Source organism: Neolamprologus multifasciatus, chromosome 14 (genome assembly GCF_963576455.1).
Source record: "Neolamprologus multifasciatus chromosome 14, fNeoMul1.2, whole genome shotgun sequence".
Classification (NCBI taxonomy): Eukaryota; Metazoa; Chordata; class Actinopteri; order Cichliformes; family Cichlidae; genus Neolamprologus; species Neolamprologus multifasciatus.
Window position 1 is genome coordinate 11920943 of NC_140452.1, and position 17653 is coordinate 11938595.

Here is a 17653-nt window from a genome sequence, read left to right on the forward strand (position 1 = left end):
CCCAAAGGAAAAAGTACTATAGCTTACTAGGGTATATTAGACTTAACAGTTACTATATACAGTAATGGACTTCTATATATTTTACACAAGATTAAAACTTTGGGTGTAAGAGTGAGATAATTATTTATTAAAAACTAGACATTTTAAATGAGAATAAGAAAGAAAAGTATGTCTTTGTGCCCCCTTTTCCCTGTTCATGCCCTATCGGCCCCCCTGGCTGAACTTTGCTAGATCCGCCCCTGCACAGTTACCAGCCGTCAGCTGCATAGAAAAAGATCCTGGTGTAGAAAGTAATATTAAATAAATTCTAACAACAGCTTATCAAGCTTAAACGTGCTGCTGTTGTTCAGCCGCTGGTTTCCTCTTTCTGGTGAGAAGTGGGCCAAAAACTAAGAAGAGAGACGGACTCGCGACAGAAAAGCCGATCAGCTGATTATTAAGCAGTTTCACGATTGAAGCAGCAGGATAGAGAGAGAGAGAGAGAGAGAGAGAGAGGCAGTCGCTCCAGGTACGGTTGTTAAGCTTAACGTGGGAACGCTTTACAGACATTCAGAGATGAACTTACACACTTGCTTTACTTCTCTCTGGGAAAACTTCCTCATAGATGAAATGCTGGTTTGCTAGCAAGGCTACAAATACACACAGCCGCTCTATCAAGTGATGCACGCTGCTGCTACGTGCTACGATTATGAGCCGAGTTACGCCTCGTAGCAAGTTTTGTGAGGTTCTTTTCTGACATTTAATGGATCGGATTACATTTTTTATTTCTCGCCGATATCCGATCCAGTAATTTGGGTCAGTATCGGACCGATACCGATACGTAATATCGGATCGGTCCATCTCTACTAAATATTAAACGATACTGTGCAGCACGCAAGACAGCGCACAATGTGCTTTGAGGCAGCATCCAAGAAAAGTGTAGTCCGCATCTGTGAACACCCGTGTGTACACCTGTGTGTAATTTTCAAATTTTACTCTCAATGAGAATACATTTCCCAATGAAAAAAGAACCAGGGTTGCATTTTTTTAAACTTGTCCTGTCTTGCAGTTGTGGAAAGCAGACTCTCTGTTATTATTTATAGTTTTATCTGATTGGATATTATGCTGGCACAGACAGGGGGTGAAGTTCAGATTGGCAAAAGGTAGGCGAAAAGCAGAGAAATAGAAAGCAGAGGAATTGAAAAAGAAAAGGGAAGAAAGAAAGGGAGAAAAAATGGGGTTAGGGGAGGCGGGAGCAAAGGATGAACACACATGCTGGGTCTCCAGTTCCCGCATTTGTAACAAAGCACATTCAGACGACACAACAACAAATACACAATTTTACTCCCCCAAGCCAGAGGTTGACAAGGAAAGAAGAGACCCTGGCTGTCCATGGCCCCCAAGAGAGCTGCAGATCTGAGTCCATATCCTGATGACAGCCGTGCATCCACCCCAGGTTAGGGAAAAGGGAGGCCGCGGATGGAGCTCTCGCAGCCAAGGGCAGGAGTGCCAGGGGACCAGAGGCAGCAGGAAGTTCCGCTAGACTCATCCAACTCCAGCCCGACCCCTCAACGTGCCACGAAGAGGTCTAAGCCACCCTGTATCTATAATCCACAAGCACCAAGCCAGCAACCACACCAAAACAGCCCATCAAGTGTTACCAGGTGATATCCTTAATAATATTTTATCACAGAATTTTAGAAAATTAAGATACACGTGGGTATATTGAAGGTATGTGCAGGAGATTGTTTATTTATTTGAAAATTCTAAATGTTACAGGACATTATAGATTGAAACTGAGACTCTCACAGCAGATTTCCTTATCTCTTTAGTATATACCTTCCTTTTGCATGTTTTAACTAGTTCCCTATTCCCAGTATGCAAACAGCATCTTCGTGCAGCATCAAAAAACAGATTAAAAAACAATCGGTGAAAGAAATATGTCTAAATATTGAGAACAATTTGAAGCCTATGAACAATTTTATTGTCCATTAAGATTAAATGCTGTTATTGATCTATGTGTGTTCATATAAAGTGAACTGTGAGACAAAATCTCTGGCTATTCTGAAGATACACAATTAACTTTAACCTGACAAGTCTTTCAAGATAACCAGCAACAAACTGATGAAGTAAAAATGAACAGGTTCTTTGTCCACTCAGTAATGAATTTATGTTGTTATGTTATTGATCAAGTAGACATTTTAACTATAGATAATAATATCACAAATTCTAGAATGTGCAACAGTTAGACTATCCAGATGAAACCTTTGTTAAATCTATATGGGTGATATGAAAATCAAATAATTTCTTCTATGTCACTTTGCATGTCATTACTATTACTGGCTTCACTGGATAGGCATGCAATATCTTCAAATACAGGGGCATAGCTGCTAAAAGGTAGGTGCATATTTAAAATATTTTCCCACTGCTCAAATATACCTAAGGGAATACTCTCTTTATCAACAGATAGACTTGTTTGTTTGAAGAATGGGTTGAAAGGTAGGTTCTGTTGTTGCCCTAATGAATGGTCATGTATGTAATTCCCACCAGTGACAACAGAAAACTGTCTCAACTCAGACTCTGAGCACATAAGCGTGCCCTCCGTTTCACTTTCACATGAGTCATCCACCATTGTGATTTGGTCTGTGGCTCCACATTTCAGAGCTGATTGATGCAATGTTTTTTTCACAGGAGTGTTTAGCTTGCTAATTTCTTCAAAAGTGAGACATTGCATTGGCCCCAGGAATTCTGGCTGTATGAATCTCTTTGTGTAACAAGAATCTGTCTGCTGGGACTGTTTTGAATGAAACTTATTCAACAACTGTTCATTTATCAAAGTAACATTTTGAGGCTTTGGGGAGCTTTTGTCATCACTAGAGCTTTCTTTCTTAAATCCTCCAAACAGCATCCTCAAATCTCCCCACTGTTTCGGATGAGCTTTCACACATTTTGAGCTGTATAGATGCTTCTGCCAGCTGAGTTTCAGTGAGGTATCATCTGAATGAAATGCACTACAGATGCTGCTGATTTCATAATACTCAACCTCACTCTTTGGTAATGGCTGAACATTTGACAGACTGTTATCACAGTATATCTCTGCACTTGACTTTGACTGATTGGTACTCATGAGGTCAGGTCTGTTCCCTTTTTCTGGTGACAGAGCTTCTGTGGGCATTGTGTTGTCATCAAAGGAAAACGCTTTGTTGTCTGCCCCATGCTCTGTTTTCACTGGTAAGCTCGCACTCTGACATCTTGAATGAGAATGTTTTACTTTGTAAAGGCCAACACACATTACTGCAATCACCAGAATGGCGATGAGAGGAAGAACCACGGCAATAAGCCACAGTGGCAGGTTGCCTTGCATTTCAGAGCAGTGATCATGGCTATCCTTTGTGGAGATGCATATATCACAGAAATGGTCAGTAACATTGTGTAAACAGATGCAGGAGTTGTTCTGCACAACAGGTTCACATGTCCAGTGATTTTGACAGTGTGAGAGACAAGTCCTGCTGGGACCATCCTTCTCAGAGCATCCTGAAGGGAGGCAAAAATGCGGAAAGCTGCAGTTGGTCTGGGTGAGAGTCGAGCTTGGCCTGACATCCACCATTATGCTGTGTCCGCTGACAGGCAGAGAGTAACCTGTCACATTGAAATACTGCACACATCCACTGAACCCTGTCATAAAAAACAAAGCAGGTTCAGAGGTCCACTTACTTCCACATTACTCCTTCAGTTTAACTTTACTGGTACATGTTGCTTTTAGAGTGATCAGTTTAAACAGGTAAGAAGATCCAGTCTGATTAAACAGTTATCCAAAACTCTCAAGTGCAATGACAAGACTGTATGCAGTGTATATTTTCTGGCCTTCATTTCACATGTTGTACAAAAGTTGGCATTTTAAAAACTGACTTTAAGAATAAACTTTACCTGATTGATTGACTGTTTCTCTTGTGGGAGCAGCACCAAGAGTGATCTTTTCTATGCTAAGTGGAGTGAGATCCATACTTTGGCCAGTGATGTTCAAAACTGGTTTACCATCCACAGAGAGGAAAGTGTTCTGTCCCCTGCTGAATAAGGAGAGGAGATGCCAAACCCCATCAGCTACAGGAGGGTCCACAGAGAAGTCTGACAGGTGTCCCAAAAGTGCATCTTCAAAAATGTAGACAGGCTTCTTGTCTTTTATCTGAATAAAGGGGAAAAACAGTTTCATACTTGAATATAGAATACAAGACGTGTATATAGTTAGATAGTTGGATTAGTTAGTTGGATTTCATCTACCTTCAGCATAATATATGCTCTCTGTCCACGGATGAACATCAGCACACCATCATGTTTGGTCTTGAACTTGATGTTAATCGTTTGTTGGTCTCTGTTTAATCCCAATTTTTCATCCAAAATCTCTTTCATCAGGTAGTCTCTTTTAAATTTCTCCTTAATTACATAATCAATGTGGTCACTGCCATTAAATTTCAAAACAAGTTCCTCTGACATTTCTGTTTTAAAAAAAAGTTTAAAAAAACTCAATTTAATCTTCTGCACCTGATTTTAAAACAGAAGCTCAATATCATATGCACTATTATTTATACCTTTGTCACAGTTTTTTCCAGTAAAAGGGCTTTTGCACTCGCAAAAATAGTTGGACCAAAGGTCATGACACACACCACCGTTCTTGCATGGGACACTATAGCATAATGACACTGCTGCTCGAGGACACCTAAAGATAAACAGTAAGACATTTTTTCATATATATATATATCCAGCAATGTTTAAAGTATAAAGACATCTACATGCACTAATTTTAATAAGCCTGCCTGTCAAAGATGTTATATGCCGCTAGGGCCATTGAGGGTCTCAGGAGGATGCCATTAACATGAAAGTTTCGGATACATCCAACAAAGTCATGGGTTCTTATCTGAGAAGGATGCACTAAAATAGCTTCAGTAGTTCTTAACCCTCCAAAGGTCATATTACTGTTGCCAACATCAAGTGTCCTAATTGGCGATAAAGACAAAGAAAGAAAAAAAATTGAAAAATGAAAAATATTCCTTACATGAAGATGAAAATTAGAAATGAGGAATATTCCAATTAAATATTTCACTGCTACCTTTCTGAAATACTTCCATCATTCGTTGAAAAACAGAATCTATTGTTTTCGTCATCTGTGCAGTTGTCCACATGCAGTGAACCCATCTGAGAAATGCAATAAAGATCTATGAATGTAACTCAAATTCAATAAAATATGCTAATGTATTCAAGTACTCAGATTACTTTTTCAATGAAGAAACATAAAACATTACTTCTGCAGTTCAAGTAAAGAGTTAATTTCTTATTTAAATAAGTAATTCATTGATAGTAGACATACTATTAGCCACTTTGTTGGGTACAACAGTCGAACTCGTTGTTAATTAACTAATCATGGCAGCACCTCAAGGGATTAAGGCAACAGAATGGGAATGTAAGATGATTTAAATGACTTTAAACATAGCATTGTTGTTGGTGCCAGTTGGGCTGATTTAAGTGTTTCAGAAACTGCTGATCTAAAAGATCAGTATACTCAGAGGTAAATGTATTGCTAAGTTGCTCATGTAATGCAAAGTACTCTAATGAGTAAACATTTCTCTGCAGGCAACCCTGTAACCTGGCAGTTGTTTTTTTGTTGTTGTTTTCTGTAAACCTCTTATACTGATATATTTAAAACTCACGCTGCCAATCCTCCTGGCAATAACACTGTGAAAATATCCATCTGCAACTTGCTTGTATGTTTGCAACCTCACAGATCCTGAACCCAGATCATAAGAGAGATGTACTGCTCCATCCAGTATCTCCAGTGCAAAGAACTCTCTGCTGTTTGAACCTCCTGGATTGTAGAGGAGGAGGGAGTCCCTCTGCACTGTGGCAAACTCCAAAGAGATTAAATTAGTCCTACGATCCAGTGGTGGAAACTCCATGAAGGACAGCTCCTCAAAGCCATAACTGTGATCCTCACACCGGACTCCACTGACTCCTAACATAAAGATGAGTTCCACATTATTTTTTCCCATTTAATTCTTAGAAAACCTCTTAGCATATTTCTTATATGCGCATAAACAGATAGCATATATAGCCACTGATATCACCCGTTGATGTGAAGTCTTAGGCTGAGCATTTTGCTGTTGCTATTTTGTTGTTTCGAAACTGTATAACAAGCAAACAGTGGATCTTGCTGATAATGCAAGGAATACTTCATATAGACAAGCTTTATCTTTCTTCTGGACACTAATATGCATCATAGTTTACACAATTAATCTCATCTTATATTCAGTATGACATGAAACTAGCGGCTCAGCCGGAATCTCATGAGGAAAGCTTTCATAGACCAAGCGAGTTGAGAACATCTTTTGCACCCAGAGGAGTCACAAACTGGTACACATGACAATGAATGCAGATTTAAGTCAATTCCGTACTGGTTTCACTTTTTAGACCAGACCTTTGGTGATACAACCACTCTTGAATTTTGTTAAGCTTCAAGTTAGGGTTAGTCACTTTGATTGACAGATGTGTTGACAAAGTTACAAGCCATTAAGTAGAGGCCTGTATATAGGTTAGTGGATAAATGACCCTTTGGTACCCATGCTCCGACCTCAGTAAATATTTTTGTGTTGATTTTATACTTATTTTGTAAATTGTGGCCCCAGTTAGAGTCAAGAAGGAAAACAAAGCAGGGTATGCTTTAGGCCTGGTTTAGATCTTTGTAGAGCCTACAGTGTAACCTACATGTGTCCAAGGGGACTGAGGAGTTTGCACTTATGTTGGAGGTTACATTGTGAAGTTTCCAGTTGAAGCATAAATTAGGTGTTAGAGTGGGTTTACCTTGTGACTGACAAGTTATTACTCTTCCTGGATTAAAAATGATGCTAAAAAATGCTCAGCTTAAAGCTTCACAATGAGACATAACTAAACAGTGGGTGTCATCAGCTTTGCTATGTCCATCATTTGTATACAGTTTGTTGCAAGCAACCCTTTTTTTTTCTAAATATATACAAGAAAGTGTGTCTTTCCTAAGATTTTACACTTTTGTAGACAAATGTACATCTAGCATTATGTATCATTCTTACCAAAGTGACAATTACAAGAGAATCCTGTTTGTGAATTAATGCAGATACCATGAACACAGGGTGATGATTTGCAGTAGTCTATGAACTCATCACAGGTTTCTCCTGAAACAATTAAATAAAAGAAGTTTTATTTTAAAAAAACAAATTAACAGTTGGTTCTCACATATTAATTTTTTTCCTATCTATCTATACATGAGAAAATGTACCTCCAAATCCAGGCACACAGTGGCACTGATATCCATCCTCGGAGGGGATACAAGTCCCACCATTTTGGCACTTCACCTTCAGGCATCCATTGACATCAGCAGCGCAGTGCGAACCAGAGAAGCCAACCTGACAGTGACAGAAGAAACTTCCCACTGTATTCACACATGTGCCTTTATTCTCACAGGGATTTAGCTCACATTCATCAATTTCTTCTTCACACAGTGAACCAGTAAATCCGGATGGACAAGTACAGTTAAAAATCTCTTTCCTTGGCGCAACAAAGATGACCGCTACACTTTCAAGGACGGCAACCTCCTGGCTGATGTAAATATTTTTGTGGCATGATGCTCCATTTTGACAAGGGCTGCTCAGACATGGATCACTGGTGATGTGAGAAATTGTCACATTGCTCTGAGCCTCCAGTAATTTCTTGTGTCCAGATGATATACCACTCGCCACCTCTCTGCTAAGGTACTGACCGTTGTAATTTTTGACTGCAGCCAACAGAAGGATTTCCCACCCAATATGTTTGATTCCAAATACATGAGTCTTAGAGGCTTGTAGGTTAAACAGACTGTCCAGAGCTTTTACAAACCTCAAATAGTTATTAGACAAAAACTGCTCTACTGAAGATGATGACAAATAGAATAATATACAATTGTCTATAGAAGCGTTTGTAAAACCTTTGTAGTTAACATAGACGCTGTTGTTTACGGGAAAGTGCAGCTGGTCTGTAGCTTCAATGGAGATGTTAAACGTAGCTTCGCCTTGAAAGGGAAAAGACCACAGCTCACATGTGCCATTAAGGATTGTGAACATGTGAGTTGGCCCACTTTTGATGGTGCAGTTGAATCTGTCAGACTCATCCTGATCCTCAGGATGGACATTACCAATCATGCCACCTTGGAAAGAACTACCAAAATATTTCACCTCAATAAAGATATTTCTTGCCATTGAAGGGTTATCGTTTTCATCCACAACTCTGATGTGGAAGGTTGATGTTGATGATAGTGGCAAAGGAAATCCTGAATCCCTGACAGCCACAAGCACTTGATATGCAGAGATTTGTTCCCGATCAATTGGGCGGGTGGTGAGCAGAACTCCATCAGGAGTGAGAGAAAAAGCACTGGCCACTGAGGAGTCTAATAACCAGTACATAAAAGGGCCTTGGTTGGGTGGTAAATCAGAGTCAAATGCAGTTAATTTAGTGACTATGGTGCCTTCAGGCTGATTTTCTCTCACATGAGCTTCAGTTGATGTGAGTTTGGGGGCATTGTCATTAATATCACCAATAATCACAATGACATTAGTAGTCCCAGTGGCTGGTGGAGAGCCATTATCTGTGGCTATAACAGTAAGATTATAGACTGGCCAGACTTCTCTGTCCAGTGGAGAATTCACAGAAATGATACCATTAGATGGATCAATAGAGAAGGAGAAATTCGTATTTCCATGCTCAATGGTGAAGAAGAAATGATTCCAGTTAACAATGGAGTCCTCATCCACAGCACTCACAGTTGCCACAGATGTCCCAATTGGGGTGTCTTCTGTAACATTCGCCATATAGCATGGAGATGTGAACATGGGAGCTTCATTTGTGTCAATCACACTGACGTGGACAAAAGTCTCATCTATATCTGTGCCAGTAATAACACCAGAGTTCTTGGCCAGAACTTTCAAAACTACATGGCTGTTGCCTTGTTTCCTCAAACTATTGGTCGTATATACGTCTCCAGAACGTTCGTGAATTTCAAAGCTCTTTGTTTTTTTCCTGGCAAACAAAAAGTAAAACACTTGACCTTCAGAGCCTCGGTCACCATCTGTAGCCGTCACTTTTCCAATAACAGTTCCAATAGGCACGTTTTTAAGTACTGAGAAGTTAAATTGCTTTTTGATGAATCTAGGCGTGAACTCATTAACATCTGAGATTTGGATGACAACATGTGCTAAACTAAATAAAGCATGTCCTCCAGTATTGGAACCTTTGATTGTTAAATCAAACATCTGCTCTTGCTCATAATCAAACATGGCCAAAGTGGTGATGGTGCCATTTCCTGAATCAACTGCAAATTTATCTATATGGCCACCAATGAGAGAGTAGAATATTTGTGCATTTGCACCTGAGTCAATATCTGTGGCTGTTACATCGAGAACATTCGTTCCAACAGCTGAGTTTTCACGAACTGATGTTATGTACTGTGAGGATGAAAAGACTGGGGGATTGTCGTTCACATCCATGACTAACACCGTGACATTTAATGTGCCAGTTTTAGAGAACCAGCCCTCATCTTTAGCTTTAATTTGGAAATGATAAATACTTTGTTCTTCAAAGTCAAGCTCTCTGATCAGTGTTATCAGTCCAGAAAATTCTCCCACAGATAGTGGTAAAAATTGATTTTCTGGGGTAATGTTGTATGTGATCGCCCCATTGGGACCATAATCCCCATCTTCTGCTTGAATATTTCCTATTACTGATCCTACAGGCAGGTCCTCAGGGACAGAGAAAGTAACATAAGATTTGCTAAAGCTCGGAGTAAATTGATTCCTCCCAGTAATTTGGAAAGTGATTTCAGCTTGGGATGTTAAAGGGGGGGTGCCCTCATCTTCAGCCACAGCTATTAAAGTGAGGATCTGATTTTCATTCTCTCCTAAAGTCTGATTTAAAATGAGTTTTCCAGTGTCACCTTGAATCCAAAAGAAATCAGATGCATTCCCTCCATTCAAAAAATACTTAATGCTACTATTGCCGTTGACATCCAGATCTACTGCTGTAAACTGGACCACCTCACTTCCCACAGCCAGGTGATAAGGAATAGCCATCAAGGGTTGTAAAGGGAAAAACATAGGAGGGTGGTGGTTGTATTGTTCTAATCTTACTCTGATAGTGACATTACTATGCAGGGGGATACTGCCACGGTCAAAAGCAGTAACTGTAAATTGATAGATTTCAAAATTACAGTCACGTAACATCAGGGGCTGCTTTGTATAGATTTCACCAGTGGTAGCGTTCAGCCAAAACTCCTCATGTGGAGGGTCAATAACATAGAAAATCTCACTGTTTTTCCCAATGTCTGCATCTGTAGCAAGAATCTGCAAAACAAACGCCTCTTCATCTTTTGTTTCAGGGAGGATAATGCTATAGAAATGTTCAGAAAATATTGGTCTGTTATCATTGACGTCTAAAATGACTATAGTCACATCTGTGCTTATACTCCATGCTGAATCATTTGCACTTACTTTAAGGATATAATGATCCTGCATTTCCCTGTCCAAAACTCCTTCAACGGTGATGTAGCCAGTGGTGAAATCAATATTAAAAAGCATGTCATCACTTTGCTCAACTATCGAGTAATTAATCACTGTATTGGCATCAGTGTCATCATCTGTAGAGGTGACTTTTATAATTGTCTGTCCAACAGGGGTATCTTCAGACACCTCTGTGAGAAAAATCTGAGAAAATAGAGGGGCATTATCATTTCTGTCTAAAACAGTGATGATAACAGTTGCTTTGTCTTTGTGAAGCGTGTTTTCTAGTTCTTCTGCTTCAACTGTTAAATTAAATTCAGGAATATGTTCTCTGTCTAAACTTACAGTGGTACTCAAGTAACCATTTTCAGGGTCAATTGTGAAGAAGTTATTGTGGTTTCCGTCTGTTATGTTGTATTGCACTGTGCCATAATAGCCAGAATCTGCATCAATTGCAAGTACATCACAAACCACGGTAGGCGGGGAGTTCTCAAAAACCTCACACCTGTACTCAGCTTGAGTAAACTGTGGAAAATTATCATTTGCATCAGTGATGTTTATGTGAATTTCAGAAAAAGAGGAGAAAGGAGGCAAGCCTGAGTCTCTGGCTTCTATCAACAAAGAAAAATCTTTTTTGCTCTCAAAATCCAATGGTCTCTCTACTATCAGGGCTCCACTTGAATGATCGATGTGAAACATGTTTTCAAAGTTTCCAGAAGCGAGATAAAAAGTGACAGGTTCAGCTCTAATACTCAGGGCAGATACCACAGCCACCAGTGTTTCCACTCGCTCATCCTCTGTGAGGGAATAACTCAGAACGTCCACGTTCATCTTTGGGAAATCAGCAATGATCTGAAACCTGACACTAATAGTTGTGGTGTCAAATTTGGGATCTTCCCCAGAATCTTCCACACGCACAGTGACAATAACATCATCTACTGACTGTAGAGCCGCTAAAGTGAAAACAGTGCCACTGTAAGGATCGATTGAAAACATATCAGAGCTTTCTCCCTGTAACGAATAATGTAGTTCTGCATTGATCTCAGTGTCGTCATCTGATGCTCTCACTGCACAAACAACAGAGCCTGCAGAAAAAAAAAAAAGGGGGGGGGGGGGATAATACAATATAATACAATATTAATACAATTGCCAATATTACCCAGAGTAAAACATATAGCTGTCAAATAGAAAGGTAATCTCTCACCTGGAGCTAACTCGGTTGGCACATAGGCCACATAAGGCCCATTCACAAACTGGGGCCAGTGGTCATTAATATCTCCAATAAGTACAGTAACAAGCACAGAGCTGGACAGAGGCTGAATAGGATGCTTATCACTCGCAGTCACTTCCAAATTATAAATGGCCACTGTCTCCCTGTCCAGTATGTTTGTTGTAAATAGCTCTCCAGATGTTTCATCAATGGCAAAAGGCACATTGAGGTTTTCCATAGAATAGCTAAACAAAACAAATAAAAATAAAAACAGTGCACTATGCAAAACTCTGAAAGTTACTCTAATATTACACAGTCATTAAATTCAGAAGATTATAAAAATACTATAAAAGCATTTTGTTTTAAGAAACAAATTATCACATTTACCTTATTTCCCCACTGACACCCTCGTCGACATCAGAAGCAATTATCACAGCAAACACAGTGCCTATAAGACTGTCCTCAGGCACTATGGTGTTGTAGACTTCCTCGGTAAACTCTGGGTGGTTATCATTGACATCGTCAACTATGATGTGCACAGTCAAAGTGCCTGTTAGAGATGGCAGTCCTTCAAATGACAGTGGAAGTCATCATCAAACAGTGTGAAGTGAGTATTAGAAAAACATAGACCATTATTTCCATACTGAATTAAGTATCTTCCAATTTTATTTGGATAGAAGTTACCTGAATCAACAGCAGTGATGGTGACTATATATAGCGACTCCTTCTCTCTGTCTAAGGTGTGCAAAATATGAAATGTGCCACTGGGAGTGATAGAAAATAAATTATATCCATTTCCTTTCTCTATAAAATAGGTAAGCTGACTGTTGTTTCCTAAATCTTCATCCAAAGCCGAGACCTGGCAAAATTTTAAAAACAAAAAGAAAAAAACAATAACAATAAATAAATAAATAAAAAGACAAACATTAAAACGTTGTTGTTTTTCAGCAGAATTTTACTGCACCTGATATGTTAGCTGAGTTGGATCCTCCTCATTCTCCTTCACATGAATGGTCAATGTTTCTGGAACAAACTGGGGTGCAAAGTCATTGACATCCATCACTGTGATATGGATTGCAGCACTAGCAGATCTGGGTATGTTCCCCCGATCTACAGCAGTTATCATCAATGTGTAGTTTGAGTCCCTCTCTCTATCTAGTTCATCCATGACTGTGAGAACTCCTCGAACTATGTCCACCACAAATGGACCAATCTGGGCCAACATGTACCGTACTTGTCCATTGGATCCAATGTCTTGATCGTGAGCCTGAACCTGCAGCAGGCTTGTTCCCCTGGGGATATCCTCTCTGACTGTCAGGTTATAACTGCTTTGTAAAAACTCAGGGTCATGATCATTCACATCCTCAACATGCACTGTGAGTTTCATAGTGGTTGCCAGCATGGGTAAGCCTTCATCAGTAGCTATTATAGTAACAGTCAGAGTATCTACTTCTTCTCTGTCTAATAACTCCTCCAGGTATATCTTTCCACTTCTGTTATCAATGCTGAATATCCCACCGGAGGTGTTTAAATAATACAAAACCCTCCCGTTGGATCCAGCGTCTTCATCCTCAGCATGAGCAGTTATTACAACAGAATGCAGTGCAGTGTCTTCTGGTATACTAACACTTTCGGCTGACACAAACATTGGAGCATTGTCGTTGACATCTTCAGTAATCACAATAACACGCGCTGTACTTGTGAATTGTAAAGATGCAGGCTGGGCACAGTCATTGGCTGCCACAGTCAGATTGTAGTAGGACTGTCTCTCCCTGTCCAGAGGTTTGTTAAGGCATAAGGTACCAGTTGAATCTGTGACAAACACTTCCTCGTCGTCACCACTGATCACTCTCAGTGTCATTTTTCCATTATCACCTTGCAGACAAGAAAATATAGCATGTGAATTATTAAAAAGGATAAAATGGGTTTAGACTTGTTGTCAAGTAAGATATCAGTTACAGACATCGATTATAGACCTTTCTTGGAAGCATAACTAAAAATGATAAATGCATTATATTATGCTTTCTGAAAACACATTTGTATCATAATCCTTATATTTTCATTGCAGTTGTCTTAAACCTGTATAAATCAAAGGGCAAAATGAGGCGCTTGAATGTGAATTGTGAAAAATGTGTGTTTTTACATCAATGACTTACAGGGCTAAAGTTCAATCTAGCTGCTGATTCCTTTCTGTCATTTTATTTATATGAAATATGTTTTCTTAACAAATACACTATTCCACAGAATACTTGACAACAGCCTCTCATTAACTTTATCTGAACAGTGAAATACAGGGATGGTTATGGGTGTGATCCCCACTGACTACATGAATGTATAAATCATTTGCTTGAGGAGCAGCTCCAATAAAATAATAATAATAATAATGCAATGCGGATAGAATGTATCCTGTATTACTACAAATGCAGGATTCATTTATATATTTTATGTAATATAATGTACAGTCACTGGCCATTTTGTTAGGTACACCTGTTCAACTGCTCTTTAACACAAAGGAATCAGCCAGTCACGTTGCAGCAACACATTTAGGCATGTAGACATTGTCGTGATAAACTGCTGAAATTGAAACTGAGTGTCAGAAGGCAAAAGAAAGGTGATTTAAATGGCTTTGAATGTTGTGTGACTGTTAGTGCTGGATGAATCTGGAGACCATCTCTAAGATTTGCAGAGAATGGTCTGAAAAAGAGAAAATGTCCAGTGTGGCAGTTCTGTTAGAGAAAATGCCTTGTTGATGCCAGAGGTCAGAAGAGAATGGCTGGACTGCTTCAAGCAGAGACAGCAGGACAACTGTAACTTAAATAATCACTTGCAACTACCAAAATATTTAGAAGAACATTTCTTCTGCTCTTCTACATACTTCAAACTTTGAAGCAGATGGGTTACAAAAGCAGGTGATCACACTGAGCGTCATTCCTAGTGGTTTATGTGCAAGTACACACTGACACAAATACAAGAAAACGGCCTTTGAATAGCTGTCCAATGTAGTGATCACTATGTGTGAAAGGGTTAAGGTGAAAGTAAAATCCATTGAACGTATGATGGCAGTAACATTTCATATTCATTTTGCACACTTACCCTCATCTTTATCTGACACATTCAGAGACAGGAAACAAGTTCCAATGTTTGTGTTCTCCAATAACACTGCAGAAAAGGTATCTTGACTGAAAACAGGGAGGTTGTCATTCACATCTAGCAAATTGAAATACACCCTGATACCAGATACTTGCAGATCCCCCTGCTGCGCCTCCACTGTGAGAATGTAGAACCTTTGTGCTTCAAAATCCAGGCTGCGGGTTAATAGGAACTCCCCCGAGAAAGGGCTGAGGAGGAATAGGTTCTCACCGTCATCCTCCTGAACTGAGTATGTGATAGCTGTGAGACTCTCAAACTGTGTTTCCACTTTTCCCACGATTGTTCCTGTGAACACAGTGAAAAAAATAATAATTAAAAAATAATAATAATAATAATAATAATAATACTAGTGGATTGAGCAGCAAAGTTATGTCAAAATGGAATAATTTGAAGTATATTTGAAATGGGGACCCAAAGTTACACATTAACATTTCAAAAAATAATCTGTCAGCTAACATGCATATGCGCTTACATGGGGAAAGATGACTAACCTGGTAGTGTGTCTTCTTTCACTTGAAACGAGTAAACAGTTTTGGAGAAAGCCATCTGTGTTCGCCATCTGTTATGAGGGTGTAGGCTTACTTCACCATGCTCCAGCACAGCATCAACAGACGAAGGATACCAGGAGGGGAGCGTATGCTGCCCTAGTATGATATCTGCAAGCTCCCTCACACTACTTACATTCACCCTATTTCCAGATGAAAGTTTATGAGATGATGTAGTAATAAACACCTGAAGAAGGCAAGGAGTCACAGTTTTGAAGCAAGCATAAATTGTCAACTTCTAAAGTAATGAAATTATTGGAGATATGTAAAATGTGCTGGAAACCTTAAACACAAATAGACATCTAAACTAAATTCGAAGCCAGTTATCAAAACACATCAACCAACAGGCCAACTTACCACAAAGTGAATGATAATAATTATATATTTCCTCCTACATCCGGTAGAATCCATTATAAAGTTTACTTCTTCAGCGCCTCTTTGTTGATCATAGTTACAAAATCAAGTAATAATAGCACACAAAACAGACGTGCCACTAAAAAGTAAACTCCCAGAACTGTGCAGCCCCCACACAAGCCCAACAAATGGTAAAGTATTAAAGCTGTATCCATGGTGATTACTCAATCTGTTCAGCTTGTAATCCTGACTGACACGCCTCTTTGACATCACTCTATGCAAATCCTGCAGCTGGGGAGGAAAAAAAAGTTTCGTGGGAATTGAGAGTGAAGCAGATTACATTTTCTTTTCTGTTTATTTGCTAATGAAAAAAGCAGAAGGTTGAGGAAGGTTGAAGAAAAATTACCAGGTAAAAAGCATTAATAGTATATCCAGCTATGGTTTACTGAGTCAGTATGTTTTATATTCTTGACATGGATTTTGCTATTGTGGTTATTCAGCGTAGGCATGAAATGGACTCTCTGAACAGTTGCCTGCAGTAAGGTAGCCTAGAGGCAGACTTTGTTGTTGCATATCAGATGGGGGGTTTCATTCAGAGACAGAATGGCATTCATTCAATTGGTAAAAAGGGAGTGAAAAGAAGGGGAAAAAACTATTCAGAATCACAGGTCTCAAAACTGACTTGACATGATACTGTAGAGCAATGTCAAACAGACAGAAACCGTTTGCCAACTACAAGGCAATGTCTTTTAGAGCAAATGTAATTCATTTTTAATCATTTTAACTGATATTGAATTATTAACTTTTTGTTTAATATTCAAAATTCAGTTGCTGCTGGACTTACTAAACTCTTCTTTCTAAAGAAACAGGGCTTTTACCATCTTTATGCTTGCTTCCAATAAAAAACAACTGTTGTGACCCTAATGTTAACTACATGCAGGAACACTGAGCTTGTTTGTGTGTCAGACCTACTGAAAGGAGAACACAGAGGTTTCATTCATATTTGCTAACACTTCTAAGAACGGTTACTGCAAAGCAAAACACTACTGAGAAAAGCCTGATGAATGGACATGTGAACCCCCTCTAAGTGATGGTGAGGCCACCGTGCCTGTGAGCTTGCCTCCAGTTACAGGGAATTGCAACTCAATACGACCAAGGGATCACAAAAGGTCCCTGCCTTGGGAAAGAGAGCACTCGGAGAAGCAGTACTTTTCTTATGCTCATTTGGTACTTGGCTGGGAATAAAATACACCCATAATATCATGTAGTGGAGCATCTTCTTGTGCTTTTTGCATTGATTATCCAAGCCTGTGGAACTCTCCAGGAGGAAAGCAAAAACTATTCCTACAAAAGAAATTCCCTAATCTGGTGTTTTGATCATTTTTTGGGTGACTGCTAACAGCTGTCCCTTTAAACCAGGCAGTGATCCCCCGTGTCCTACAGATGGAGTCATTATCATCCTGGAAAAAAAAACCCACTCTGTAGAACCTATATGGACTTGTTGCTTGTGTGCGCATGACAAAACAAGTGTAGTTTAAAGTTTTTTAATGCCACACACACATACACATACAGGTTTTTTATATCATGGCGCCACCTTCTGGATTGAGGTTGCTCAAACTACTGTAGCATGATCGATGTTTTTTACTTTCCAGAGAGTTTATAAAACATTGCTGAGGATGTGAATGCCTTAGTACTTTGCAAATAACAGCCATTGGGCAATATCTTTTTCTTAAATTGTTAAAATCAATAAGTTTCTTTATTTTCCAATAGAACAATGTGATATCCTTAATTGTGTTCGTATTACTTGCTATTGTCAAATATCTGTCCTTCTGGCTTAATAATTCCATGAGTCCAGTACTGGTAAGTAA

General features: G+C 39.3%; 1 protein-coding gene across 2 annotated transcripts; it reads right to left on the reverse strand.

Moving 5' to 3' along the window:
• Window positions 1–896: 896 nt before the first annotated feature.
• On the reverse strand, window positions 897–17370 carry LOC146503638 (protocadherin Fat 4). Of its 2 annotated transcripts, XM_085130603.1 has the most exons (16): window positions 15789–17370; window positions 15378–15618; window positions 14830–15171; window positions 12701–13611; window positions 12421–12595; window positions 12124–12304; window positions 11731–11981; window positions 7280–11611; window positions 7074–7175; window positions 5682–5983; window positions 5084–5169; window positions 4791–4970; window positions 4566–4693; window positions 4258–4472; window positions 3907–4162; window positions 897–3654 (listed from the first exon to the last, which is right to left on the reverse strand). In XM_085130603.1, the coding sequence occupies exons 1-16, from the start codon at window positions 15840–15842 to the stop codon at window positions 2276–2278; spliced, it is 9135 nt and encodes a 3044-aa protein (XP_084986729.1). In that variant the 5' UTR covers window positions 15843–17370; the 3' UTR covers window positions 897–2275. The 2 variants fall into 2 exon arrangements, with proteins under 2 accessions (XP_084986729.1, XP_084986730.1); XM_085130604.1 differs by lacking the exon at window positions 4791–4970.
• Window positions 17371–17653: the final 283 nt, after the last annotated feature.

Excerpts from the sequence above, each read along its gene's own strand:
- LOC146503638 (XM_085130603.1), bottom strand. The coding sequence starts at position 15,842 with ATGGATTCTACCGGATGTAGGAGGAAATATATAATTATTATCATTCAC. Across the intron at positions 15,172-15,377 it reads GAAAGAAGACACACTACCAG|GAACAATCGTGGGAAAAGTG; the intron begins GTTAGTCATCTT and ends CTGTGTTCACAG. Across the intron at positions 12,596-12,700 it reads CAACTCAGCTAACATATCAG|GTCTCGGCTTTGGATGAAGA; the intron begins GTGCAGTAAAAT and ends AAATTTTGCCAG.